This window comes from Piliocolobus tephrosceles, chromosome 1 (genome assembly GCF_002776525.5).
Source record: "Piliocolobus tephrosceles isolate RC106 chromosome 1, ASM277652v3, whole genome shotgun sequence".
In the NCBI taxonomy this organism is placed as follows: Eukaryota; Metazoa; Chordata; class Mammalia; order Primates; family Cercopithecidae; genus Piliocolobus; species Piliocolobus tephrosceles.
In genome coordinates, this window is record NC_045434.1 from 220,860,007 (window position 1) to 220,885,958 (window position 25,952).

At 64.5% G+C, this 25,952-nt stretch overlaps 2 protein-coding genes across 11 annotated transcripts in view; one reads left to right on the plus strand and one right to left on the minus strand.

The window, feature by feature from the left end:
- The window catches only part of NOC2L (NOC2 like nucleolar associated transcriptional repressor), a 15,106-nt gene extending 8,117 nt beyond the window's left edge, over window positions 1-6,989 (plus strand). The window contains exons 13-19 of one of the 2 annotated variants that reach the window (XM_023192803.1): window positions 2,530-2,643; window positions 2,897-2,998; window positions 4,613-4,756; window positions 4,868-4,981; window positions 5,523-5,658; window positions 6,031-6,159; window positions 6,426-6,989. In XM_023192803.1, coding sequence (XP_023048571.1) covers window positions 2,530-2,643; window positions 2,897-2,998; window positions 4,613-4,756; window positions 4,868-4,981; window positions 5,523-5,658; window positions 6,031-6,159; window positions 6,426-6,532 — 846 coding nt within the window. In that variant the 3' untranslated portion in view covers window positions 6,533-6,989. The remainder of the gene's footprint in view (window positions 1-2,529; window positions 2,644-2,896; window positions 2,999-4,612; window positions 4,757-4,867; window positions 4,982-5,522; window positions 5,659-6,030; window positions 6,160-6,425) is intronic. The other variant, XM_023192804.1, reaches the window with a different exon arrangement.
- SAMD11 (sterile alpha motif domain containing 11) lies at window positions 6,952-23,784 on the minus strand. 9 transcript variants are annotated; one of them, XM_023192808.2, is made up of 13 exons: window positions 23,713-23,784; window positions 19,458-19,639; window positions 18,728-18,778; window positions 14,964-15,055; window positions 11,997-12,086; window positions 11,722-11,862; window positions 9,867-10,029; window positions 8,943-9,058; window positions 8,715-8,793; window positions 8,133-8,644; window positions 7,800-7,924; window positions 7,388-7,498; window positions 6,952-7,290 (listed from the first exon to the last, which is right to left on the minus strand). In XM_023192808.2, the coding sequence occupies exons 1-13, from the start codon at window positions 23,782-23,784 to the stop codon at window positions 7,045-7,047; spliced, it is 1,980 nt and encodes a 659-aa protein (XP_023048576.1). In that variant the 3' UTR covers window positions 6,952-7,044. The 9 variants fall into 9 exon arrangements, with proteins under 9 accessions (XP_023048576.1, XP_023048575.1, XP_023048573.1 ...); XM_023192807.2 differs by having other exon boundaries at window positions 11,722-11,859; window positions 14,964-15,088; XM_023192805.2 differs by having other exon boundaries at window positions 9,867-10,046; window positions 11,691-11,859; window positions 14,964-15,088.
- Between the last annotated feature and the right edge of the window lie 2,168 nt (window positions 23,785-25,952).

A 25,952-nucleotide genomic window follows, 5' to 3' on the forward strand; every position in this document is an offset into this window, starting at 1 on the left:
TTGGTCCTTCTCATGAGTGTTCTGAGGACGGTGCTCCTCCGCGAGCTGGGGGCAGTGTTGGGAGACGTGGGGCCTCTGGGGATGAAGACAGCTGCTGCTAGGGCTGTGCTTGAGGATGCCAGGCCCTGACCCTGTAGGTGCTTGCTCAAGACGAGTCGGCAGGAGAGCTGGGCCAAAACCCCAGTCTGATTGCTGAACTGTACACTCTGCAAGGCTCTGCCCCGACAGTTGTGTACATGTGTATGCCTTTGTATGGGGGGGTGTGTACATCTGTGGGTGCGTGAGTTTGTGTCTGTGCGTGCATGTGTGTGAATGCACCATCTGTGTGCACATGCGTGTGCAAATTGTGTGTGCGCATATTGGTCCATGTGTGCATGTTTCCATATGTGCATACGTGTGTGTGCACGTGTATCCATGAATACCTGTGTGCTTGCAGGTATGTGCATGTGTATACCTGTGTGCATGTGTGTCTGCGTGTATCTGTGTGCATACCTTTGCACGTGTGCATCTGTGTGCATGCATGCTGCGTGTGTATGCCTTTGTGTACCTGTATGCATGCACATGCGTCTGCGTGTGTGGACCTGTGTGTGCACCTTTGTGCATGCATGTGTATGTGTGTGCACCATTTGTGGGTGCATGAATGTGCGTCTACGTGTATGTACCTATGTGTGTACCTGTGTGCATGCATTTGCATGTGTGTACTGTGCGTGTGTGCATCTGTGTGTATCCGTGTATCTGTGTGTGCACCTGTATGCTTGCACATGCATCTGCATGTGTGTACCTGTGCATGTGTGCACCTGTGCATATCTATGCGTGTACCTGTGTGTGCACCTGCGTGCATGCCTGTGCGCCTGCATGTGTGTACCTGTGCATGTGTGCATGCTCATGCGTCTGTATACACTTGTGTGCATGCATCTTTGCATGTGCACGTGCCACTCAGGTAGGGAAAAGTTGGAGTCTGAAGTTGCGACATTCAGTGGGTGGGTTAGGCCCCAGCCCACCATAAATTTAGGACTTCACGATCTCCACTTTGTTTATCTAATTAGTTCTCAGCCTCATGAAGGCCCAGAGTCATGTCACAGCTGTTTTGGGGGCTGGGTCCCCAGGTTGCCAGGTCCAGAAGGTATGGAAGCCCCAGGCACATCCTGATTGCCCTTCCACCGAGGCAGGGATGCTGAACATCTTTAGAAAGCCACGTTCACTTCTATGGCAGCCAGCAGTGGTCTCTGACTGCCCAGCCCTTGGCCTGGCCCCTGCGTCTGCGGGCCTCCAGCTCTGCTGCCCAGCTCCAGGCATGTTTTGTGTCTGTCCGCTCTGCTCCATCTCCCCAGCTGCATGCTTTCTTGCCCTCTTGCAGTGTCTGTTTCTTCACCTCTGCACCGCTCTGGTTCACTGCAGCCGCACCCTGCAGGCCCCTCTCATGCAGGGATACAGGCTTCTCCTCTCTGGAAAAAGCAAACCCTAAAGGCTAAAGCAAAGCCCTCAGTCAGTTGTAGGCTATGCCCGCCCTTTCCCGGTGCCTGGGCAGGAAGCCAGTCGCCCGCCCATACTTCGGCCCAGGCTAGAGAAGGGTAGTGCCCCCCCAGAGGTTCATCAGTACCAGGGCGTTTTTCCATCTGGACCTGAGCTCAGCTATCTGGCAGCCACCCCTGCTGAATGGGGTCTCTTGCTGGGGCCTCCACCCTTGGGCCCCCTATAACCTTCTGTCCTCTGGGTGCCTCAGCATGTACCCTGAATCTCCAAGGTTCACAGCCTGAGGGCCCCTGTGTGAGGGGTCTCCTGGTGGTTGGGGAGGGGTCACAAGACTAAGAGGCCGGGCTAGACTCCTTCTCCTGGCATGTTCTGTGGAGGTGCACAGCCTGTGGCTTCTGTGGAGGATGTGGGAGGGGGACCCCCGGACCTCTCTCCATCCCTTCCTGTGTTCGGCACTCCTCGCTGTTGCTGCTGCATCCTGATTGCTCAGGACAGAGCCCTATGTGGCGCTGCTGTGCTGAGGGCCAGGACGGGCCTCAGTGCCACGTCGTCGGGAATGGGGACTGTCCTGGTACTCTGTGTGGCAGGCACCTCTAGGTCTCCAGATGCGGGTCCTTAGTGCTTCCCAGGATTTTGGGAGAGGACCCGTGTTCCTGATCCTGCCCTGCTGACCAGAACCCCACTCAGGGACACAGCAGGCCGTGGGAGCCACGGGGCTGGGACCATGCCTGCTGCCCATCTCTGGTCTCAGGTTGGGTCTCCTCGTGCTGAAGCCTGAGGACCAGGGTGACTAGGTCCAGCCAGGCGTGGGGCTGAGGGGACCAGGGTGCAGCCAGGCGCGGGGCTGAGGGGGACCAGGGGGACCAGGCGCGGGGCTGAGGGGGACCAGGGGGACCAGGCGCGGGGCCAGGGGATCGGGGGGACCAGGGTGCAGCCAGGCGCGGGGCCGAGGGGACCAGGGGGACCAGACGTGGGGCCGAGGGGATCGGGGGACCAGGGTGCAGCCAGGGTGACCAGGCACAGGGCTGAGACAGCCTGACACGGCCCTTGGGCCAGATGTTCCAGCAGGTCGACTTCAACAAGAAGCCGGGGCGTATGAGCTCCAAGCCCATCAACTTCTCTGTGATCCTGAAGCTGTCCAATGTCAACCTGCAGGAGAAGGCCTACCGGGTGAGGCTGGCCTCCTGGGGAGGGGCTGGGCAGTTCCCAGGGTGGGGTTGGGGGTGCTGAGGTGAATGGGAGGGGGCTGGCATCCTCTGAGTTCAAGCATGGACCTTCATGGTCTATCAGGGCTGGGGGCCCAGGGCCCTGTCTTGCAGTCCCTGCTCTGGAGATGAGGCTGACCTGATAGTCTGAGTGGAGGGGACTGAGTGCCAGCCCCTGCTTCTCCCTAACACACTCAGTCCTCTCCCCTGCTCCTTAGGACGGCCTGGTGGAGCAGCTGTACGACCTCACCCTGGAGTACCTGCACAGTCAGGCACACTGCATCGGCTTCCCGGAGCTGGCGCTGCCTGTGGTCCTGCAGGTGTGTGTCCTGCCTACACCTGCTTGTGGCCGACTCATACTGTCTTATAATGGGCCCGGCTGCCCCGGGCCTGTAGAGGTGCCCTTGTCCTGGGTACCCGGGGCCTGTAGAGTGCCCTTGTCCTGGGTACCTGGGGCCGGGGCAGAGCCCGACTAGTGTAGAGGCTCCATGCTGGCAGCTCCCGCCCCTGGGCCCCCGTGGAGGGGCTGATGGGGAGTGGGAGCCTGTGGGTGTCCTTGGGGGCCATGGGACTCTGACAAGGGGTTCTAAGCCATTCAGGAGGTTTGCAGGCAGGCTTGGGCAGCGGGCTGAGGACCCTGGGAGTACAACAGCCTCCTCCCAGGGGGGAGCCACAAGGCTGATCTTCGCTTCGGGGTTGGGACTGAGTGTGCCGACGCTGGCTCAGGCTGGTGCCCTGACCGCACACTTCCCCAGGCCATCCCGGGTATGGGGAGTGGGTGGAGTGGCTTCTCAGGTGGCTGGAAGGCCCGGCCTGCCTCGCCAAATACCCCAAGTCAGCCTCACCTTAGACAGGAATAGGGCGGAGGAGGGGGTTCTCCTTGTCCTCAGAACGTCCTTCTGGGCCCCCACGGGAGGTCTGTTTGCTCTCAGCCCTGATGTTTCCAGCCTCAGGGAGGCCTGTGCCCAAAGGGAGGGGTGGAGGCCCTGATGTCTGGCCCTGGTGGCTAGAATCAGATGTGCCAATTACAGGTTTGTGGGGAGGAGGGGTCTGCTCACCTGAGCCACAACTGGTCAGAGGCTCATCCAGATACAGGTGTGTGTGTGTGTGTACTTAGTCACACATGGCCACTCACATGTGTCACGTGTCACATGCACAGAGCCGGGACCCCCTTTCCGGGGGCACTCAGAGCAGGGGCCTCAGTCTGTGTTCCTCCCATGTCCTCCTGTGTGGCAGTGCCTGGCATTGGGGCATCTCTGCTTCTGGACTCCAGGGCTCAGGGTGGGGTCTGGAATAGGGGTCAGAAAATGTTTTCTGTAAGGGGCCAAATGGTGAACACTGCTTCCCACAGGTGTTCAGCTGCGCAGGCAGCTGCAGGAGCCATGCAGTGGACACACCAGTGAAACTGTATTTTATTATTATTTTTTGAGATGGAGTCCGCTGTGTTGCCCAGGCTGGAGTGTAATGGTGCGATCTCGGCTCACTGCAACCTCCACCTCCTGGGCTCAAGCAATTCACCAGCCTCAGCCTCCGGAGTAGCTGGGTTTACCGGCACCCACCACCACACCCGGCTATTTTTGGTATTTTAGTAGAGACGGGGTTTTGCCATGTTGGCCAGGCTGGTCTTGAACTCCTGACCTCAGGTGATCCACCTGCCTCGGCCTCTCAAAGTGCTGGGATTACAGGCGTGAGCCACCGCGCCTAGCATAAAACTTTATTTCCAGAGGTGGGCAGCGGGCAGGGTTGGTTGGCCCAGAGGGTGGGCTGATTCTGCCTCTGCCACCACAGCCGCAACACCGATGCACTTGAGCCCTGAGACTGAGTTCCCTCCTGGGTATCCCCGTGGTCACCACGTGTGGTTTTGCACGGGACCTGGGCCAGCTGTGCACATGGAGCAGCCCTGGGCTTCAGTGGCTGACCCCTCCCTTCCGCAGCTGAAGTCCTTCCTCCGGGAGTGCAAGGTGGCCAACTACTGCCGACAGGTGCAGCAGCTGCTTGGGAAGGTTCAGGAGAACTCGGAGCACATCTGCAGCCGCCGCCAGGGGGTTTCCTTTGGCGTGTCTGACCAGCAGGCAGTGGTTAGTGGAACCTGGGGGGTAGTGCCACCTGAGGGCACCTGCCAGGGTGTAGCTGGGATGTGGGGGTTTGCCCAGGGTAAAGCATGACCCTGAACTCCCCCAACCCCCCAGGAAGCCTGGGAGAAGCTGACCCGGGAAGAGGGGACCCCCCTGACCTGGTACTACAGCCACTGGCGCAAGCTGCGTGACCGGGAGATCCAGCTGGAGATCAGTGGCAAAGAGCGGGTGCGGCTTGGCGAGGGGCTTGGGGTGTGGTGTGACTTGCTAGGTTTTCAGATCTAGCTCATGGACTATGACTTGAGACTCTGCGACCAGGGCGAGGGTTTGGAAACAGTGCCAGGCGGCCAGGGCCATGGCGCTGGGCTGCGCTGCCAGGGCAGTGCCCAGATGATTCAACTTGGAGAGGGGGGTAGGTGTTGCAGAACTGACCAGAGCCAGGTGTTTCCAGAGCAGGGAAGCCCAGGGCTGCACTGGGTTGGGGATGCCACACCCCCTCAGGCCCGATGGGCTGGGGGCTCGGGGCAGGTGGAGTGGCTGGACTGACCTCGTCACCCCGGCCAGCAGGTGAGGAGAAGCAGGAAGGGCTCTGCCTTTGACCTTGGACGTGGGGTGGGTACCTGGAGGATGGCTTTGTGCTGATTGGGGAACAGAGGGGACCAGAAATTGGCCACACGGTCTTGGTGGTGGGTCTGGCGATGCTTGGCCCAGCTGTGGCCGTCAGCCCCTGCCCTCTCCCACCTGAGCCCCTGGCTCTTTGGCCTTCCAGATGGAAGACCTGAACTTCCCTGAGATCAAACGAAGGAAGGTGGCTGACAGGAAGGAAGAGGACAGGAAGGAATTTAAAGACCTCTTTGACCTGAACAGCTCTGAAGAGGACGACACCGAGGGCTTTTCGGAGAGAGGTGGGACCTGTGTGGTGCTTCCAGGGGAAGGGTTGGCCTGGAGGGCTCTGCTGGACTTCCCAGAGCCACGAGGGCCATCGGTACCCACCCTGCAGGGCTCTGGCCCGACTGGGGCCAACCTCAGCGTTCCCAGGCTTCTGGTGCTAGTGCCTTCCCTCCTTGGAGTAAAGGCCGACTGGCATTGGTAACCCTGTCCCCAGGCCTGTGACCTCCCAGTTCCTCCCCAGGGCTCCTCTCCACCTGGTTTAAGTCAGCGGAGGGAAGGGCGGGCATCCAGGCAGGGTTGTGAGCCTGGCCACCCTCCTGCCCCCACTGTGACTTTGCTGGACTCCGTGGGTGGGAGTCACATGGGCTCTGCTCCTTGTTTCTCAGGGATACTGGGGCCGCTGAGCACTCGGCATGGGGTGGAAGAGGACGACGACGACGAGAGGCTGGGGCCCCTGAGCACTTGGCATGGAGTGGAAGAGGATGAGGATGCCTCTGAGGGTGAATGGTCTTGGGGTGAGGGGGTGTGGCCCTGTGATCCCATCTGGCGGGAGGGAGGGCAGAGCATAACCAGGGCGGGGAGGCAGGCGGGGGGCTCGGGGCCAGGCTTTCCCTTCCCTGGGGAGGCCAGGCCAAATGCTCTATTCTCTCTGGCTCTGGCAGCCAGCAACAGCAGCAGGGCTAAATTAATTAGTGCCGTGATTAATTAGTGATGAGTAACCTCCAAGGCTGGCTTCTTCCTGATAAAGCAGAATTTATGTAGCCTCCATCTCTCCCCACAGATGGAGACCCAGACGCAGAGGCGGGGCTGGCCCCTGGGGAGCTGCAGCAGCTGGCCCAGGGGCCGGAGGACGAGCTGGAGGCTCTGCAGCTCTCAGAAGAGGACTAAGGCAGCCCATCTGGGGGCCTGTGGGGGTTGCCGTGCTGGTGGCCAATGCTCCCACCTCTCTGGCAGTCAGGCCCAGAGGCTGGCGTCTCTGCAGCTGGGGGAGGCAGTAGACAGGGCACAGGCTCTATTTATTTTTCAGCATGGAAGAAAGACCAAACGTACTGAGAGCTGCGCTGGGCCGGCGTGGCTGCTGAAGCCCCACAGCTCTGGACTGAAGTCAGCTCTGCGGGGGAGATGATGACCCTGCTGTCAGGAGACTAGACCAGTCCTGGTTCCAGGGGGAGGCCTGCAGACCTCTGCCCTCCATCTGCAGACCTCGTCTGCACCAGGCTCTACATTCACTCCCCCAAGTCTTTGGAAATTGCTTCCTTTTCTTTGAAGTCACATTTTCCTTCAAAATTTTTTGTTTTGCATCCAAAACCAAAAGAAATAAAGCTGTGGGAGGCAGGGCCATTGTACTGAGTGGTGGCTCCTGCAGATTTGTGTGGCCCCACCCCGTAGCCCCGGCCACCTCAACACAGAGGCTGGGAAGGGTCAGGAGCCCCTGGAAGTAGAGCCAAAGTCCCATTCTCCTGCTTGGGTGAAGCTCGGCCAGCAAGGGTGTGGCCCCCTCCATAGGGGGATGTGGCCGTCTTGGGGGACAAGGGCTGCTCTCCTGTGCCAAGTTCTCGCTCTGGGGCCTGCAGGGTTGGTGGCTGCAGTGGCAGAGCCACAGGGAAGCTGGCCATGTAGAAGACTCGGCCCAGGCGCCTGGCCACCTGCAGAGAGATGGCCTGGTGGGGGCTGGCGCACACCCACCCAGAGCTTTGCCCAGCTGTGGTCTGGAGATCCTGACCTCACTCCCCCGCAGCTCACCTGGGCCCGGATCTTAAGGGCGGGCCCCAGCTTCAGCCCCATAGTGCTCAGCAGGTGCTCCTCCGTCAGCAGTGGCAGGGTCTCCCCGTCAATCCCCTGCTCCCTGAAGACCTGGAAGAGAGAAGGAGGGTCAGGACCCGGGTGCCTGCTTCATCCTCCAGCCCAGGAAAGCCAAGGAGAGCTGTTTGTGCAGCTCACAGAAATTTGTTTTTAAATGATCTGTTGGGTTTGAGTCGGTGTCAGGCAGACACCTGGCAAAAAAAAGGTGGGGTTCACAGTCCTGTCCTTGCCACGCACTGCTTTTAGGGAGGGAGAGGGCATCGGGAATAGCCCTACCCCACCATCCTTTCCAGGGAAGTAGTGAGTGTTAGCCAGCTCCAGTCCTGCCCTGGGGAATGGGGACCCCCCTTACCCGAGTGTACTCTCCACAGCCAGACAGGCCCCCCACGAAGTTGCAGACATCATCCACGGTCCATTTGCTGACGTCCTCGGGGGCTGGGGCCTCCTCCCCATCCACGGAGAGTCCCCCTACGGCGCCTAAGTTGTGTGGCACGTTACTAGAGCTCTGGCTGGCTTTCCAATACCCGCCCGTCTCCTGACCTTCGTGTGCCCCAGCTGCTCAGGTGTGGGATGGGAGCCTAAGTGGGATTTTCCTCCCCACGGCCCCCCCTCCCCCAAGACCTTTCCACAGGCGGCCTGCCAGTCCTGTGGCCTCTGGAAGGATCTAGAGTGTGGGGGTGCCCACCTGTGTGAAAGTAGGGGCTGACGGCATAGGGGAAGCCCAGGGGCAGCGGAGGGGGCAGTGTGGACCCTGAGAAAAGCCCCTTCCCCTCGGCGCCGGCCCCTCCAGCTGGAGCTTGGCCCGGAGTGGGCCCCCGGCACCCAGCAGCTGCCGCCTCGGGGTCCTCTCCGTCCGAGTCTTTGGGGGGCTCGTCCTCCGAGCCATCTTGTGCCCAGAGCCTAGCCCCCGTCATCTCTTTGGACTCGCTGGGCCGGGCCGAGGCAGAGCCGGGACCCCCTTTCCGGGGGGCTCGCCGGGCAGAGTCCCGGGACGGGGTGGGGGGTCCGGAGCCCGGGGGCCCCTGGGGGGGCAGGGCCAGCAATGGCGCCGCGCCGTGGTTCAGCACCAGCAGGGCCCCGCGCCGCTGCAGCTCCTCGGCGCCGTCGTTGGGGCGCAGGGCGGCCTCGGGCGCCAGCAGCGGTGGGCGCGCGCCCTCCAGCTCCCTCTGCCGCAGGAGGTCGGCGGGCAGCTCCAGCCTGGGCCGGGGGCAGACGCGGGTCAGCCGCCTCCCGGGCTGCGCGGGCCCGCCCGCCTCCCCGCACCTACCGGGCCAGGTTTTGCTTCCGCAGGAGCTCCTGCTGCCGGGCGAACATCTCCGCCTGGGCTGGGGGCAGGAAGCCGTAGCCTGGCGGGGGAGGGGGACAACGCGGGGTCGGGGGGTCGGAGTCCGCCCTTCGCAGCCCCCCACCCCGTCCGTCTCGGCTCCGACAGCGGCAGGGACGGGTCCGCGGAACTCCACGCGGGATCCCAAGGGACGCGCACCCACCTCCTCACCTGGGGTCTGGCACAGAGCCGAGGGCACCCCCAGGAAGGGGGGCCTGAGATGGGGGCCCAGGGCGATGTGAGGGGCATTCTGGGGCGACAGCAAGGGGGGCGGCTGCGGCGGCTCCCTGTGGACGGCAGCGCAGTGAGCGGCGCCCCCCGCCCCCACTCCCGTCAAGGCCCCGGCGCCCCTCCCCCGCCGCCTCCGCTAATTGCCGGCCCCGCGGGCGGTCGATGCGTAGCTCGTTACGGCCCCAGGTCGCGCGCCATCCCCGCCCCCGCCGGCGGCGCCAATTAATCTCCGCGGCGGCGCGGAGGCGCTGACCCGGCGGGCGGCGGCGGCTGCAGCGGCAATTACTGCGCGGGGCGCCGGCCCCGCCTGCTCCCCTCCCCTGCGGACCCGAGCGGCGGGGGCAGCGGGGGCGTCATTAGCCGCAATCCGGGCGGCGGTGGAGGCAGCTGCAGACGCCGGGCTCGGCGGCCGGGCGGGGACTCGGTCTTCAGGCGGCCCCTCCCTTCTCCAGGACCCCCCGCCCCGCCCCGCCTTGTCTCCTAGACCCCAGAAACCCGGGTCTGTGCCGGGAACAGATCCGGCGCCGGCGTCTGAATTTGAGCGCCAGCCAGGTCCCCCTCCGCCTCCAGCTCTGCGTCCTCTGGCCAACCCCTCCCGACTGACCCCGGGGTTCCAGACTTGGAGCTCTCCCCTTCTCTGGCTTCTCCTCCAGGGAACCCCCGACCGGCCTCAGCCTCTCTCACGCACCCCAGTGGCGCCCTCAACACTGCAGCCCAGAGCGGCGTCACCCCCGAAACGCTCTGCCCGGACCGAACCTGGACCTGAACAGTTCTTGGCACACTCGGGGCGCGTGCTGGTGGCTGAGAGCGTGGGGTGCGGGTCGTACCCCAGAAACAAGCAGAGAACGGCAGCCACCCCAGTACCTCTCCGAGAAGGACGGGGCGACAGCTGGGGCGGCGCCCTCCCGGTGCTGAGCCAGGCCCTGCTTCCGACGCGGACCTGCCGTGGAGGAGGGCAGGTGGGCTTCCAGGCCACTCGGGCCCCTCAGAGCTGAAGCTGCCACCTCCTGCCGGACCCTCAGGAGATCTGGGTGGGGGACAACAGCAGTGACCCCCCGCTATTCGGCCCCCTTCCCCAGCCCGCGTCCTAGCGTAGAACACCAAGGTGGGCAAGTACCCACACCACTCGGCCGTGTGCGGCCCCTGGGCTGGTTTCGGGCACGCGGCAGGAGGATGGGCGGCCACAGGGCCGAGGCGGCAGACAAGATGCCGGGCGGGGAAGTGTCGGGAAAGGCTCTTGCCCGAAGGGGAGCCGCGAGCCTGAAGGCCTCTGGCCTGGGAGGCGGTGAGGCTGGCGGGGAGGGGGCTGTGCAGAGGTCCCGAGGACACAGCGCCTGCGGGGCAGCCGGATCGTCCGGGAGAGCCAGCCAGGGGCTGACCGCCCAGGGCACCCCCTCCTCGCTGGGAGGCAAGAAAATCTGGGCTCCCCATGGTAGACACGGCTGGCCAGAGCTTGTCACAACGGCAGGGCAGCGCCCGTGCACGCAGGCCACACTAGCACAGGGGTCGCCCAGTCCCGGCTGCGCAGGGTCACTGTCCCGCGTGGCCACACTCGCCCCAATGCGCACGCGGCGCCCGCGTCTAAGGCGCCGCCTCCCAGGTCTCTCGGCCTCTCGCTCCCGCCCAGGCCCGGGCCTCCCGAGTCCCCGCAGCCCCCACAGTGCAGGCTCCGCCAGCTCCACCGCCGCCTGTTTATAAATTAATTACCCGAAAGCGGAGGTGGGTCCCGCCCCGGGCCGGGTGCCAGCCCGCAGAGCCCAGCCGGCGCGGCCGCCCGCATCGATCCCAGCGGGGCCCAGCGCCCCCGCGCTCGGGGCCGGGGTTATTTACAGCCGGCTCCGCGGCGGGGCGGGGGCGGGGGCGGCGGCGCGGCCTGATTGACAGCGCGCTCCCCGGCGGCCGGCGCCCCCTCCCCCGCGCGGCCAGCAGAGCGGCCCCAGGCAGAGCAGGGAAAGCAATTAAAAAGGAGGATTTTTAAATTATTAACATTTGGTGAATTATTCAGGCTCTTGGTGCCTGAGCTGCCCTGGGGGACGGTGCCTGGTGTGAGGAATCCTGCCTCCTTTCCCGGCGCCCCCACCCACCTCTAGCCCGAAAAGCCAAGCTCCCCTGCCAGGCGGGCGGCTGGGGCCTGGGAGGCTGAGTGCAGCGGGCAGGAGGTCCGACTGCATCCCGGAGTGACCCTGGAGAACGTCATGAGGTGGGCTGGACAGGGTCAGAGCCGACCCGAGGGAAGGGGCTGCCCTCCAGCTGGGGTCTCTTCAGCACTTGGGGAGTCCTGGTGGCAAAATGCCCAGTGCACCCAGCCGGCCGTCCTGCTCACTGCCCCTCCCCAGGCTCCTGGGGCAGGCATCTGGCAGGTCAGCGTCCCCCGGCTGGAGACGACTCACAGACCACAGGGTCCAGGAGCTTGCTCTCCTGGGGGGGGTGCTGCTGAAATGCCCACCGTCCACCCTCACCTGGGTCCACCCCAGACTCCATTTCTCCCTATATAAAATGGGAGTCACCCATGAGCCTGGGGGCCTGGGGGACATGGAGGTGTGGCCCGCCCCAGGGGGCGTGGGGCAGGACGTGTGGCAGAGGGGGCCCTCCAGGGACCTGCATCCAGCCTGGCCTCGGAGTCAGCAGAGCCTCAGCAACAGGAATGGCCGAGCACACGTAGGTGGGGAGGTGCTGAGGGCTCATTCCTGGGGGGGATCATGCCAGGGTGGGTCCTCACCGTGGCTGGGGAGGCCCAGGTGGTAGAGGCGCTGAGGGTCCTCAAAGGTGCTGGCCTCGCTCAGCGCCGACATGAGCCGACGGTAGTGGTCCTCCGGGGCCATGCTGGGCCCCAGCTCTGGCGGCAGCAGCAGTGCTTCTACTGGGGAGGACCCGGGGTGAGAGGCTTCTCCAGGCACTGCCGAGGAACACCCCCTCTAGAGCCCCTGCTCGGGGTCCAGGGGACCCTCAGGGACTGCCCCCTCCCCGGGTGACCTGTAAGAGACACGTTCTTACCTTGGGGGGATTCGCTTCGTGCCCTCTTCTCTGAAGAGCAGTCGCTGCTGGTATGGGGGGAGCGGCCCAGCCTCTTGCCCAACAGGTCACCTGCGGGAGGGTAGTGAGTGCCCACCTGCATCTCAAGGAATGGAAGGGGGACCCAGCCCCTGCTCCAGCTCAGCCTGGACGGCACCCACCATCTCTCAGGGGGCCCTTGGTCCTGGTGAGTACAGGCCTGCCCAGCCCTGGGAGCCCCAGGCTTCAGCACAGAGGACATCACACCTGGCTGTGGTGGGGCAGGGGCACAGGGGAGCCCTGACACTGGCCTTGGTGCTGGTGCGTGTGTGCAGAAGAGATCCACAGCCGGCACCCGGCTGCCCCACCCGCCAGCCTAGCTTCTTGTGCAGTTAATGAGCCCCCCGTCATCCCCCTGGAGGAGAATAAAAAGCTTTTGATTTGACTGGGTACCACCTTTCCCTCCTGGACAGGGGTGAGGGCGGGCTGTGCAGGGTCACATGCCAGCGTGGGGTAGGACAAGCCAGGAAGGACCTCACACTTGACCTCTTCCTGCACCGTGAGTCACTGGGCTGTGGGCCCCCCAGGCCACCTTGAGGCCCCTCCACTCCCAGGCCTCCTACTTGGTCATACCCATCCCTGCCCCTAGAAGGCCCAAGTCCTCCTCTCTGGCTCAGTCCTGCCTGAGCTAGCACCCTGGTGTGGCTGTCACGCCCTGTTCACCTGCCCAGCCAGGCTCTGGGCTCTTGGGGTGCACCTCCCAGTAGCCTCACCCACCTCCTCAGCCAGGAGGCCAGCCCAGCAGGTGGCAGAGGGGAGGCCCACACCAGGCCCAGCCCACTCTCCTGAGGTCCTCCCTTGGGTCCTGTCGACCACACGCATTCCAGACCATACCATCCATGTACCCATCACCAACCTACCCCAAGCTCATCCCAAGCCCCTGACTCCATGCCCTGGGGGTCTCCCGGGCTAGCCAGTGCCTCCGACTCTGGCCCCTCCTCATCCTCATGAGGCCTCTAGGTGGGTGGGGTAAGGGGCCACCCCCCTGTGACCCAAGACCTCCATGAGGCCTAGGCAGTGGGGCTCCCAAGCCGGTCCGCCCACAAGCCCTGCCGTCAGCTCCAGGCCTAATTCTTTTTTCTTATTCCCTTAATCTGTCATTTTTATCAGGCTGGGGAAGTGCGGCGGCCACACCGATCAATCCCACATTACAGCTGACAGAGCAGTGCTAATAACTTATTGATCCTGGCCCGGCCGCTGTCAGGCCCGGCCCCAGAGAGAGGGTCAGTCCCATGGCCTGGTCCAGGGTCCCCACCTCAGTGACAGATTGGGCGGCTGGACCCCGTGGGCGGCGGGGGGCACCTGGCCACGCACGGATCCAGGGACGTGCCAGAGCTCAGTGGGCTGGGAGGGAGTGGGCTGAGGCTGGAGGAGTCTGGCTCTTTTCCACACCTGCTGCCTGGCCCACCATGCACATGCCCTCAGGGCTAGCACGGCCTCTCACCTCCTGACAATCAGTTTTCCATTTTACACGTGGAAACTCCCCTTTCCGTTCATGTGGGGGGCTAAGGCCTCCTCATAGCCTGGGGGAGGTGACTGGGTGGGGGAGTCCAGGAGAAGGGGGCCTGCCAGGAGACCGCAGGAAGGCCAATGAGGCCACGCGCACTCGTCACGGGTGGACCCCGGCGGTCTCACAGAGGCAGATGCAGGACCTGCTCTGAGTCCCTCACAGCCCAGGGCCCAGGGAGGTGCAGCTCAGCGGGAGGGCCCGGGCTGGGAAGAGCATAGATGTGCGGTTCCTGGGGTCGCAGGAAGGGAGAAGAGGTGAATGCCCTCCAAGAGGAAGCTCCAGGGAGCGGGCCAGGCCCTGACACGGAGTGTGCGTGGGAGACGTGGACACGGGTCACCGGACACACGAGGCCCTGTAGAGCCCAGGAGCCCGGAAGTGCATGAACACGCCCTGACTCCGTGGGTGAGACCTGCCGGGCAGCCCCCATCACGTGCACCCCACAGGACCCCAGACACACACATGCCTGCACACGCACACGCGTGTACCTGAGGAGGTCTCCCTGTGTGAGGGCACGGGGAGGGCCTGCTGGCTCAGACTATCTCAATCACTGTGGGGCTCCCTCAGCTCTGCCAATCGATGGGGCAATTAGATTTTATCAACCGCCTCTCGGCTGTCCTCCACGCGGCATCAGAAGCTGCCCCCACCCAGTCCCACAAAGGCATTCCCAGGCGCACAGAACGCAGACGGGGGACACAGATGGGGGCGGGCCTCCCCCACCCCACCTTCCCAAGAGATGCAGGCCCTGCTGGGAACACCCCTGCCCAGGGTCCACAGGGCCTCAGGGGCGACCCCCTCCTTTCACGGCCTGCCCTGGGGCTGAGGCTCTGCTGTGCCCCTCTCTACAGCAGTGCCCTCTGAGGGGGGCCTGGGTCCCCAAACAGCCCCCTCCCTCTGAGGTCCTGTGCCAGGTTCCCCTTATCCCCCCACAACTGTGACCAGGCAGCAGCACCTCCCTCAGGCACTGGATCTCTTCCCTCCCAGAACCCCTTCCCTCCCGGGCCCCCTTTCCTCCCGGAGCCCTAGGAGGCGGGACCAGTCAGGCGTGCGCTGCGCGGTTGTCTGTGGCAGTGAGTGCATTCCTCCGGGGTGTGCATTTCTGAACCTCTGAGGCCACGCCTACGTCTGCCCTATGAAGAGGGGGTGGCAGGGCCCCGGCCACTCCAAGCCCACCCCAGCGGCAGCCACAGCGGAGGCAGCCACAGCGGAGCCACCGCCTCTGCCTCCTGTCTGCCCCGCTGGCTGGGATTAACACAATTACCATCACATGCAGCCCCGGGGACAGGCCGCTCCTCCTGCCTCTCTGGCTGCCTGCCAAGGCTGCTGCTGCTGCTGAGTGGAGACGCCACTGTCCTCTGGCCCCACAGCCCCGACCCCGCCCTCAGGCCCCCTGTGCTCCTCACCTGCAGGTCCCAGGCCAATCTCCAGGCTGCCTCTCTGGAATTCACAGCGGCTCTGATGCTCGGGCATCACGAGGTGGCGGCTGCGGTGGATGCTGGATGTGAGGGTGGGAAGGGTGCCGTCCTGGCTGCGGAACGAGACCGGGAAAGGCTGACCCCGTGGGCAGCTGCGAGAGGCTGTGCCCACACCTCGGCATGTGGCCCATGATGCCACTGTGTGCACATCCACGGAGCAAGCCAAAGCGACACAGAACCTGGCACTGGGACCCCACTGCTGCTCCAGGGAGCGTCTGTGTGGAGCACCAGCAGCTCTGCCTTCACGCCTTCCGGAGGGAATCGCACTGTTACCTCACTCCCTGCCTCAAAGAGGGTCGAGGGGCCCACCAGGCAGAGGGACCCCGCACAGGAAGAGGCCGATCTGCACAGGGGCAGTCCTGCAGGACAGGCCCCAGGAGAGAACAAGCCACATGCGAGCTGCCAGCCCCTTGGTCATGAATTTCGGTGAAAACTTGCAACCATTCCCTGACCCCCGGTTTCTGCACACGAGGAAACTGAGGCCCAGAGCACAGTCCTGTGGCTGATGAGATGTGCCCCACGCACACAGAGCACCAGCAGACACATGCAGCTTGCACCAGGCACCAGGGCTGTGTGCTCAGACCTCCTGCTATCCCCCAAGCAGGTGTGGGCTTGGAATCAACATGCATTTAACTCTTTTGTTCCCTCGTTTCTCCTCTTCTTGCTAATTCAGCCAAATCCCACATCCACAGAGTCCCAGAGAGCAATGGGAGGAGCTGTGTGGAACACGGCTCTCCACCCCTTCCCGGTTCCGTGAGCCTCTCCCCAGGTCAGCAGAGAAGGGGCTCAGGGTCCAGGCGCTGCTCCCCGAGCAGCACTCCTGCAGCGCAGCCCCTGCCCACCTGTAACGGAGCAGCCTCCTGGCGCAGTGACCTGGGAGCCAACCCTAAACCTCGTTAAATAGCCCCCAGCCCCCCTGACCTGGGCTGGCTGGAGCTGGGCTAATCCAGGGCTGCCCCTAAGCCGAGCACCAAAGACTCCCAGGCTGGGCTCTCAAGCCTTCCAGGAGACCCAGATGCCAGCTCTCTCCCCACCCCCACCGGCCCCCAGTGGGAATGCAAGCCCCCCCCCGGCACACAGGAGGGCAGCTGGGTGGGAGTAAGTACTTTATGGGATTAATCGGCAGCGAGTCTCATCCCTTCCATGATCCTAATCGATGCGGGGGTGTCAGGAGAGGACTGCTGGCCTCAGCATGGGGTGGGGGCCAAGGGCTGGCCTGGCAGCAGCCACAGCTGCCGTGGAGTTCTCCCTCAGGGTCCCCCCTCTGGTGTCCCCGGGACGCCTGCAGGAGAACTAGCTTCCCAGAGACTCCGGGGGGGGGGGGGGGGGCTGGCTGTGAGCCCTGAGCCTGGTGCCCAGAAGGAAAGTGAGGGAGGGCCTGACAGCTGGGTGGAGGGGCTGTGGCTGGGCAGTGGCACCTGGTGGGGAACTGGGTGCCACCTGCCCTCCCCACTCCTGGTCTCTACCTTGGAGTTTGCTCCCGAGGCTCTGACACAGCCTGGCCTGGCCCAGCCCCTGAAAACCTGTTGTAGTCACTTGGCCACTCAGTGAGCCAATTATGCCAGTTTTATGTAAAGAAACACGCCCTGGACGTCCCAGAGTGGAGACGCAGGAACCTGGCCTGGGGCACATCAGCGCATGGTCCTCGAACCCCAGAATGCCCTCTGCACCCTCCTTCGCACAAGGGACAAAGTCCCTGAGGGTCTCTGTGGTGGGGCCGGGCCGCAGGTCAGGAGGTGGGGAAGCTGGGAGAAGCAGTCAGGGCCGGGGCAGGAGGTGCAGGAAGGAGAGGGGGAGGGGGAGGCCAGGGCCTGGCAGGTGTGACCCCAGCTCCCCAGGCAGGGGCCTCCCGCCACCGCCGCTCAGTGATGACCACACAGTCCAGCCCTTGCCCATTTTTCCACCAGCTCAGGGGCCCAGGAGAGAGGGGCCAAGCCCCCGCCTGCAAACAATGGCTTGAGGAGCATCTGCCAGCCCGGGTTCCTGAGGCAGAGGAGGATGGCCTGGGGCTCTGCTGGCTCCAAAAGGCAGGTGGTCACTGCAGAGCCAGCCAGCCAGAGGGACAGGGATGGAAGGACAGACGGACAGATGGGTGGAGACCAATGGATGGGAGCAAATGAACACACAGATGGAGGTGGCTTGGCAGTGTGTTCTGTGGGAGCCCGCAGACGCAGATGGACCCAGGGACAGGCCGAAAGAAACACAGTGTGGGTTCAGGGACCACCACCCACTCTGACCAGACATCAGGGTCAGGTCAACAGACCGGGGCTTTAGTCCGCTAAGGCGTGCTGCGCCTTCGCCTTCGGGGACCCCGGCACGCCCTCCCCTCTGACCGAAATCTCGCCCTTGGGAGATTCAGAAACTCATTCTAGCCCCTTCTAGGGCACATGCAGGATGGAAGACCTGGCCTCCTCCTAGCGCACCCCAGGCTGCCAGCTGTCAGTGCTGCTGAGGGTCGCTATATTCCCGAGGCCAGGCGGATGGAGGAGGGGGCTGCAGGCAGGAGGAGCCGTTACTGGAGGGGGGGGAACTGCGGCTGGGTTTCCCTGCGGGCCTCACTGACAAATTTATTCTGTAGTGTCCCAAGTAAAAGCCTCATAAAATGTCATCAATGTTCATGACAGTTCATAAAAATGATCAGTTGAGCTGGCAACCCCAAAATGAGGTGGAAATAAGTTTAAAGATGTTTTTATTGTAATTCGGCTCTGAGATTCAGACATTCTCGGAGACATAAATAACACATCTGGCGTGGAGCCAGGACATGCAGGTCCCCTGGGCCCTCACGGCTCTGGCCCCGGGAAGCTGGCTTTGCGGCGGACACCCCCTTCCCGCCTTGCTGCCCTGGAAGCCACAGGGGAAGACCTGACCCCACTGACAGAATCCACAGCTGGGCTCTGTTCACAGACTGACCACCCGCTTCCCCCTGGAGCCAGGAACTCGGGTCCCCCAACTGCCTTGACCTCTTTCCTGGGGCTCTTCATTTTTATCTCCTTCCCACAGCCTGGAATCGCACCCCCTACTATCCTGCTTCCCCAGCCTGAATCCAATCCCCCGTCTGCCAGGACGGCCTCCAGAGGGACCTTCTCCAAACACACACCTGGTCATTGCCCCGCTCCAGAACTTCCAGTGGCTCCCCGCCTAGAGGACAGCGCCCACAGGCCCAGCATCCGCCAGCCTTCGGCATCCAACTGAGCCACAGCTGCCAGGTTCACTCCTCCTCCCTCCTACGTGCCCTTCCCTGTTCCTCCACTCTCTGCAGCCATCCCCTCGCCTTAGTGAGCTCCTACACATCCTTCAAGGCCCCACTCACACACCATTCTCACCTCCTGGTGGGTCTCTAGCAGGGTGGGAAAGGGGAGGTGACAGCCTCGTTTTTGGGCTCAAATGGCCAGTCTCACATGGGAGGATGCACTCTGACTCTAGGGCCGGGCTACCCAGAACTCACACCTGTGCTGCTGCCGACATCTACCTCTGACTGGGCCTGGGGCCCTTCAGTCTCAACTGGGTGCGACACTGTCTGCCTCCCGGGCTGGGGGACAACCTTGCAGCACACATCAAACCTGGCAGACACTCAGCCAGCATCAGCTCACGCTGAGACAGGGGACAGCAGACAGTAAGCCACGGGCAGGGGTGGGAGCGAGGGAGGGAGGGGAGTCACGGCCCCTCTTATGCACGCACAGCACGGCTCCTACCTGCAGGACGTCTCTCGGAACGAGATGTTCAGGTCCCAGTGGGTGTGGACTCTGCAGGAAGGGAAGCAGAAGGTCCACGTTGCTCTGGAGGCCCCTGACCCCAGCCTCAGGACAGCAGACCTGTCTCGGGTCAGTGCCCTGCTGGGCCACAGCCCTGGGCAGTGAACGAGGGCGGCTGCCGTGCCCAGCACCATCTGCTACTGGCTCAGCGTGCTGGGGTCTCCTACCAGGAGAGGCCCATGGGCCAGTTCCTGGCCTCAGCAGACACAGACGTCAGAAAGAACAGAACCCAGGCCCCTTCTCCCTCCGGCTTGTTGCACTCAGAGGAGCCCTCACGTTCTGCAGCAGGTAGGGGGCCGAGGCTGCTTCTGCACAGTCAGTCATGAGCCCGAATGGAGCTCCTTGTTGCTGGAGCTGCTCTGGCCAGACTGGGGCCCGGTCAGCAGGGGTAGCTGGAGCGTCGGCCCAGGCAGGTGCAGACCTCTGGGTCCCAACTGCTGCCAACCTGCCTCCTGCAAGTGAGCGCCGCAGAGCAGATGTGGGAGGGGACACCAGACGGGGCAGATGAGGAAACAGCTCCTGCCTGCGACCCACACAGGACCCCAAAAAGACTAGCATCCAAGGGAAGTGTGGGAGGCCAGTGTGGACGCTCTCATTTGAGCAGCTGAAGGCCGGAAGCTCCAGCCCCATCTGAGCCTTGTGCCTTCCTGTCCGGCCCTGGTCCAAGTACCTTCTCTTCATGATACGGATGTGCGGGCCATCTTCCTGCTTCAAGCCTGGCCGCCGCCCACAGGTGGGACCACTCCCGTCGCTGTCACCGTCGCTGGCAGAGAAGCTGGGAGTCCGCTCCTTCTTCAGGCTCCGGGCAGCAGGCAGGACGACCGTCCTCTTGTCTGCCAGCCGCCCCCGGTTCTGGTGGGGCGGGAGGACAGGAAGGTGAGGCTGGACCGGGCCGTTCCGTCTCCCGGGGGTCTGCCCTGGCCTCGCACCCCAGGCCCAGCCCCAGGCACAGCAGAGGTGCCCTCAGAGCAGCCATCCTCCCTCCACCCGCCTCCAGGATGGGCCTGGGGCCAGCAAGAGCCACAGCTGGCCAGAGACCCAGAGGAGAGCTGAGAGACGGGGCCTCAGTTGGACATCCCCCTACAGACGGCACCCACTGGGTCAGCCCTCCTCTACCCCCCCCCCCACTACAGCCCTTGAGAATGCTGGAGGGTCCTGGCCAACTCCAGGGCGAGTTGGGGCCCCCGTCCCGGGCTTGTGTGCACCTCACTCCCAGCTCCCTTCTTAGGGCCCCTGCGTGTCTCCTGGGATCTGCTTGTGGCCTGGGGCTAGTTCTAGTGGACGTGCACTCAAGTGCACGTTACCTCCGTGTATCCGCCTGCCAATCCCACCCACATTTTGTGAACCTTCTGCCCCACCACAGCCTGCCACCGACGCCAACGTTGACAAGCGAATGCCCTTTTCTGTTTCATCAGCGCCACGCACAGCCCAGCTCAGAGGCAGCTGCAGCCGGGCGCAAGGCAACTGGCAACTGTCTGAGCTGAACCCTCGCAGATTGCAGGCCTGGGGCTCACGGGTCACCAGACGATGAGCCCTGACCAGCCCAGCTCCTCTGTTCCGCCAGCCCTGCCTGGCATTTTTCACATGGCTTCTTCCTCCCATCTCCCTTGCACCCACGGAACGAGTGTGTGGAGTGGTGGGTGCCTCGGGTGGGAGCAGACAAGCCCGGTGTGGTCCCTGCAGAGCACAGCCGAGCCCCAAGCTCACGCACACACGTGGCAGACACGCCTGTACCACCCTGCACAGCACACTCGCTCTGGCCCAGCCCCACGCACTTCTGGACTCCTCCAGTGCTTTTAGGTCCTGCCACCCCCAGGGGAAAAAGGAAAGTTATTGATTATTTTCCAGTGGGCGGGAGGCTTTTAAAAATGTAACAACAGGCTGCTGGCTCCAGGAGGTGGCGGAGCCCTTGATAGCATCTAACTAACTCCCTCTCCTCCGTTCAGTCGCCGGGGCCTCCTTGGGCTTCCACCCTCCCGATGCCAAAACACAGCCCGGAGCTTGGGGATGAAGGTGTTAGGAGAGTGTCCTCCTCAGACCTAGAACCACCATCACCTTCAAATACACAGCCCCAGCACCAGCTCAGTTTGGGCAGTGCCCCCTCCTCAAGGGTCTGGAAGCTGGAGCATCCCCCAACCCAGCTGGAGGCCGCCGTCCCAGAGCCATGTCTCCCCTCACCGGCCACAGGGCCCGCGCTGAGTCCCCTCCTTTCTCTCCACAACAGCTCAGTGGGAAAACCCAGCACTGCTGGGCGGGGGTGGGGCATGGGGTCCAAGGCCCCTGCTAAGACGCTGCCCTGGCCCTGGGCTGCCCCCAACACCAATGACCACAGCGTGCGGCCAAGGCTGTAGGTGCAGTGCCTGTCTGCCCAGGCCTCTGCGTGTCAGCTGGAGCTCAGGGCTCGCTTCAACAGCCACAGCCTGTCTGGAGTGCGCTGTGCTGGGAAGTCTCACTCAGCTCTGCCATTCTGCAGCCCAAGCACCAGGGCTGAGAGGCTCTGACAGCCTCTCCTCTCCCACCTCCCTTCTTTTTTCTTTTTTTGAGACGGAGTCTCGCTCTGTCGCCCAGGCTGGAGTGTAGTGGCGCGATCTCAGCTCACTGCAAGCTCCGCCTTCTGGGTTCTCGCCATTCTCCTGCCTCAGTCTCCTGAGTAGCTGGGACTACAGGCGTCTGCCACCACGCCCGGCTAATTTTTTGTATTTTTAGTAGAGACGGGGTTTCACCCTGTTAGCCAGGATGGTCTTGATCTCCTGACCTCATGATCCACCCGCCTCAGCCTCCCAAAGTGCTGAGATTACAGGTGTGAGCCACCGCGCCTGGCCTCCCACCTCCCTTCTTTTGAGAAGACACAATGCTTTTCTCTCTGCTTCTTGTCTGTGGGATGGGGAAGAGAGGGAAGCAAGGACCAGAAGACTGCCCCTTGGAAGGAGGCCAGGGCCGGCTGGCTGGGAATGGAGCCCAGGCTGTATGCCAGCCTCAGCCCCGTGATGCACAGAGTCGGGCGTGGGGACACACTGGCACCCCAGCCACACCCCAAGGCACCTGGAGGGCAGGTCTGGGGTGGCTGATGGGGGTGCTGAGGACTAGGACAGCTTCCCTGGCACCCACCCTGCCCAAGGACAGAACATACCTCCTCCACACTACAGACCTCGGCCAGCCCACCCCAGTCCCACAGCACACAGATCTGAAAACTCAGCCTCTGACAGCACCTCCTCTCGGGAGGTGCTTGGCCTGCAGGGCCCCTGTGCAGGGTCCCCAAGGCACATACACACTCATATTCTGCCCTGGAGTTTCCGTGACCATGAGGTGCACATACCTGTGGACTTGGCATGGGGCTTGGGGGAGACAGCCTCTGAGTGAGAAACGTGGGGGTTGGAAAGAAGGGGCCCCTGAAGCTGCTTCCTAGGGGAAGGGTGTGGGACAGGCCTGGGAGGGACTGGCAGAGGCAGGCCTGGATCTGAGCTGTCCCTCACGCAGGGCAGGAACCTGGGAGCCCCAGGTGCGGGGGCATCTCCTGGCTGTGGCCCTGGGTTGGGGAAGAGATGCACGCCCATTGAAGCAGTGTCAGAAGAGACTGATGCTGGGCTCAGGCTGCCTGCTCCCCACTCCTGTGGGAGGCCTCAAGGGGGCCGCTCCCATCCAAACAGAGACCCAAGGCTAGCCAGTGGGCTGCCCAGAGGAGCCCTCTCCAGCACCAGCTGCTTGAAAGGAGGGAACTGGGCCTCTTGCCCTGGGTAGGTCTGTGACAGCAGGCAGGGGGCTGCCAGCTGTCTGCACACTTGCCTGGGAACTCTGTGAACTGCCTGCCTGTGCGTGCAGATCCGTGTCGGACTGTGTGTCAGGTGGGCACATGGGTGAAGTGCATCTGTGTCCCCTTTCCCTGCCCAAATGCTGTATGTCTGAGGGAGCAGCTGTCTTCACAGGTATGTCTGCAGCCTCCCAGTGCCCAGGCTACCAAGCACTAGCGGCTCACAGGCCCCTGGGGTATCCCCTCCCCCATCTTACCTCAGGCCCAAAGCAGGCAAGCAGAGGTGGGCCACTCAGGCCACTTTGCACCTCTGCCTCTCCTACCCTTTCCTGGAAGAAGGGGCTCCTGAGTGTACCAGGAATTGCAGCCCCTACCCCCAGCAGCCATGGCCCTAATTGGCTCCAAATTGGTCCTTCCCAACAGGCAATCTTCGTTTTCACATCAATCCTCCAACCCTCGCTGTCCAACTAGGGGGCTGGAGGCTGGGTGGGGGGTGCAGGTGCCTCCCTGAGCAGAAGGGAGCTCCCAGCAACCCAGTCTCTCCTGCCTGCTCCCTCACTGAGGGTGTCCATAGCTGTCTACCGGGGGTTGGGGCCTTGAACCAGGCTCCAGCTCCAGTTCTCCGGACACCAAAGGCCCACACTGCAAAGACTGTCCCTGGGTAGCCTCTGTGTCCCTAGGACACACTTGGACACCCAGGCCCTTGCACCCTGGCCTTCAGCACCCCAGGGACACAAGTCACTCACACCCAAGCCTGTAGCTCCCCAAAATGCTGTCATACCCAGAATCACACCTCACCAGCTGGGCCAGAGAACACGGTGACTCCCAAGCTGTGACAGGGCACAGTGCCAGGCCCATGTTGAATTACTCCTCCCAGAGACAAGACCCTGACCCAGGACTCGAGGAGAAGCAGCTCCAAGGCCCCCAAGGGGAGGCTCTAGGACAGGCACGGCCCCCCTGTCTCCACACTGGGAGGGGGCTTGGGTGCCCAAGGACTCTTCCCCCTGTTTAGGTACAAGGGCTGGGAGAACTCGAAGTAAAGCCCCTTCCCTCTGCCCTGCGAAGGCTCCCTCCAGCACAGCCACGGGGTGAGGTGAGGACTCTCGATCCTGAAAACCGCAGGGACAAGCTCTGCAGGAGGAGTAAGTCCCAGCCCCAACCGAGCCCCGCATCTCACCACCGGGGAGGATATTCGGCAGCCTGGGCAGTCGCAGATCGGAGGATGCACCTGCAGGATCCCCTTGGACATAAGCGTCTTCAGACTCTTCCCTGCGAGCAGAGGCGAGGCAGAGCCTGTGAGGGCGCGGCAAGCTCCTGGGCGCAGTCGGCGGCAGGGCCAGTCCCCGCTTCCCGTCTCCTGGGCGAAATACACCCGACCCCCCACACCCACCTGGGCCCGACTTCCCAGCCCGCTTCCCGCCCCACCCTCGCGAACGCGGCAGGGAACTGCTGGGCTCTGCAACTCCAGCCCGGGAGCAGCGCCCTCCCCCGACGAAGGGCCTGGGCGTCCCCACCCGGCGCCCCTCCTCCCGCGCTCCACCCTTTCCCGGGTCCCGAGGGAGCCGCAGGCCGGGCCCAGAAGGGCTGAGTCCCGGAGCGGTGAGCGGGGCCGTTGGGACCCTCGGCCTGCGCGGCAGGAGGCGGCGGCCACCGCGGAGCCACGCACCGCTCAGGTCCCGAACTTTTTAACTCCTCGCGGCGCCTGGCGCTCACCTCGCCCCGTGTCCCGGCTCGGGCGCCCCCGCGTCGCACCCTTGGGGCCAGGCGCCCGCAGGCGCCAAAACAGGCTGCGTGCCCTGGCACCGCCGCTGGGGCTCCGCGCGCGCCCCCGCCCCGCCCCGCCCCGCAGCCTCCCGCGCCGCGCGCTCGCACCCGGCCGCACGTGCGCCCCTCCACGCCCCCCAACCCGGGGCTCGCGCCCTCCCACCCGCCTCCTGCTGGCTCTCTCGAGTTCCCATAAACTTGTTTTGGGCCTTAAGGCCCAGGAGCCTTGCAGAGACCTTCCGAGCGGAGAGGGCGGCCCGCGAGCCCCAAGCGCTGTGGCCCAAGCTGGAGGGAGGTGCAGCGGGGGGCGCTCTGCCCGGGTCCACCGAGGCCTCCGCGCGCGGCGGGTGTGTCCCCGCGCAGCCCTGGAGCTGCAGCGCCCCCTCGGCCGAGCCGGAGGCTCCCGGGTGTCCGAGTCGGGTAGGGGGTGGGATGGGGCCCGCAGGTCCCCGGGGAGCGAAGGGAGGGACGGCGACGGCCCGCGCCCCCACGGGTGTCAGAGTCGGGTTGGGGTGGGGTCGGGGCCCGCGGGTCCCGGCAGCGAAGGGAGGGGTGGCGGCACCTTGGTGGCGGATGCTGCGCTTCCAGTCCTTGGCCGTCTCGCGGCCGCTGACGAACTGGAACTCGTTGGGCGTGAGCCACTCGCCGCGGTGGCGGATGGACGGGCCCTTGCTGCCCTGGCAGAGTTTGCGCACGTAGAGCAGCGCGCGGTTGGCGCCGCACTCCACCTCGATGCACGGCTCGCCGTTGTCCAGCAGCGGCTGGAAATCCGGGGCCGCGGCCGCGGTGGCCGAGAAGCGCTCGAGGGCCAGCGGGTCCCTGGGCAGGTGCAAGTGCGGGGCGGCCTCGTGCAGGCTGAGGTAGGCGCGCGGGGGGCGGAGCGGCGGGGCCAGCAGAGCCTCGTAGCCGGCGGCCGAGGCGGGCAAAGAGGCGGCCGGGGGGAGGGCGGCCGCCGCGGGCAGTGGCGCCAGGTAGCCCGGCAGCGGCGGCAGCGGCAGCGCGGCCAGGGTCGGGCGGAACGTGGCCAGAGCCAGGGCCAGGTCCTCGCGGCCCGGGAACTCCTTCTTGACGGCCGGCATGGCGCCCCGGTGGCTTCGCAGCCCCGCTCTCCGCCGGCGGCAGCAACTTATCCCGGCCCGGGCTGGAGTTGGGTCGCGGGGGCCGGGGAGGCGCCTGGCCGCGCGCCCACCCCGTCCGCTACTGCGCCCCGGCGCCTGCAGCCGCCGCCTCCGCGCCGCCCGCCAGGCCTCCCCGGACTGCTGCCCAGCCGGCCGGCGGGGCCTCGGCGGCCCGAGACATGGAGCTGCCGGAGCTGCTATCGATCCCGGACCGACTCGCCGAGCGCCGCAGCTCCCGGGCCTTGGGGCCCCGCCGGGCGTCCGGAGTCCCGCGTCCCGGCCACCTGCGCCCGCGCCCGGGGAAGACCCGCGCCCGGCTCGCCGACCCACCCTCCAGGCCGCGCCCGGCAGCGAGGAGTCGCCGAGTCCCCGCCCCGCCCGGGGGTCCCAAGCCCCCGCCCCGCCGCCCGGGCCGCGTCAGCCGTGCACCCGCGTCCACTGGCGCGCGCCCGCCCGGCGGGGACTTGGGAGACTCCGCCGCCGCCGCCGCCGCCACAACTTGGCCCATTTAAACGGCCCCGGCGCGGCGGGCGGC

Excerpts from the sequence above, each read along its gene's own strand:
- SAMD11 (XM_023192805.2), bottom strand. The coding sequence starts at position 23,784 with ATGTCCAAGGGGATCCTGCAGGTGCATCCTCCGATCTGCGACTGCCCA. Across the intron at positions 10,047-11,690 it reads CCCTGGCATGATCCCCCCCA|TGTTGTCCCCCACCCAGATC; the intron begins GGAATGAGCCCT and ends GGGGGTCACTGC. Across the intron at positions 9,059-9,866 it reads GCCCCGTCCTTCTCGGAGAG|GGAGCCGCCGCAGCCGCCCC; the intron begins GTACTGGGGTGG and ends TGCCGTCCACAG.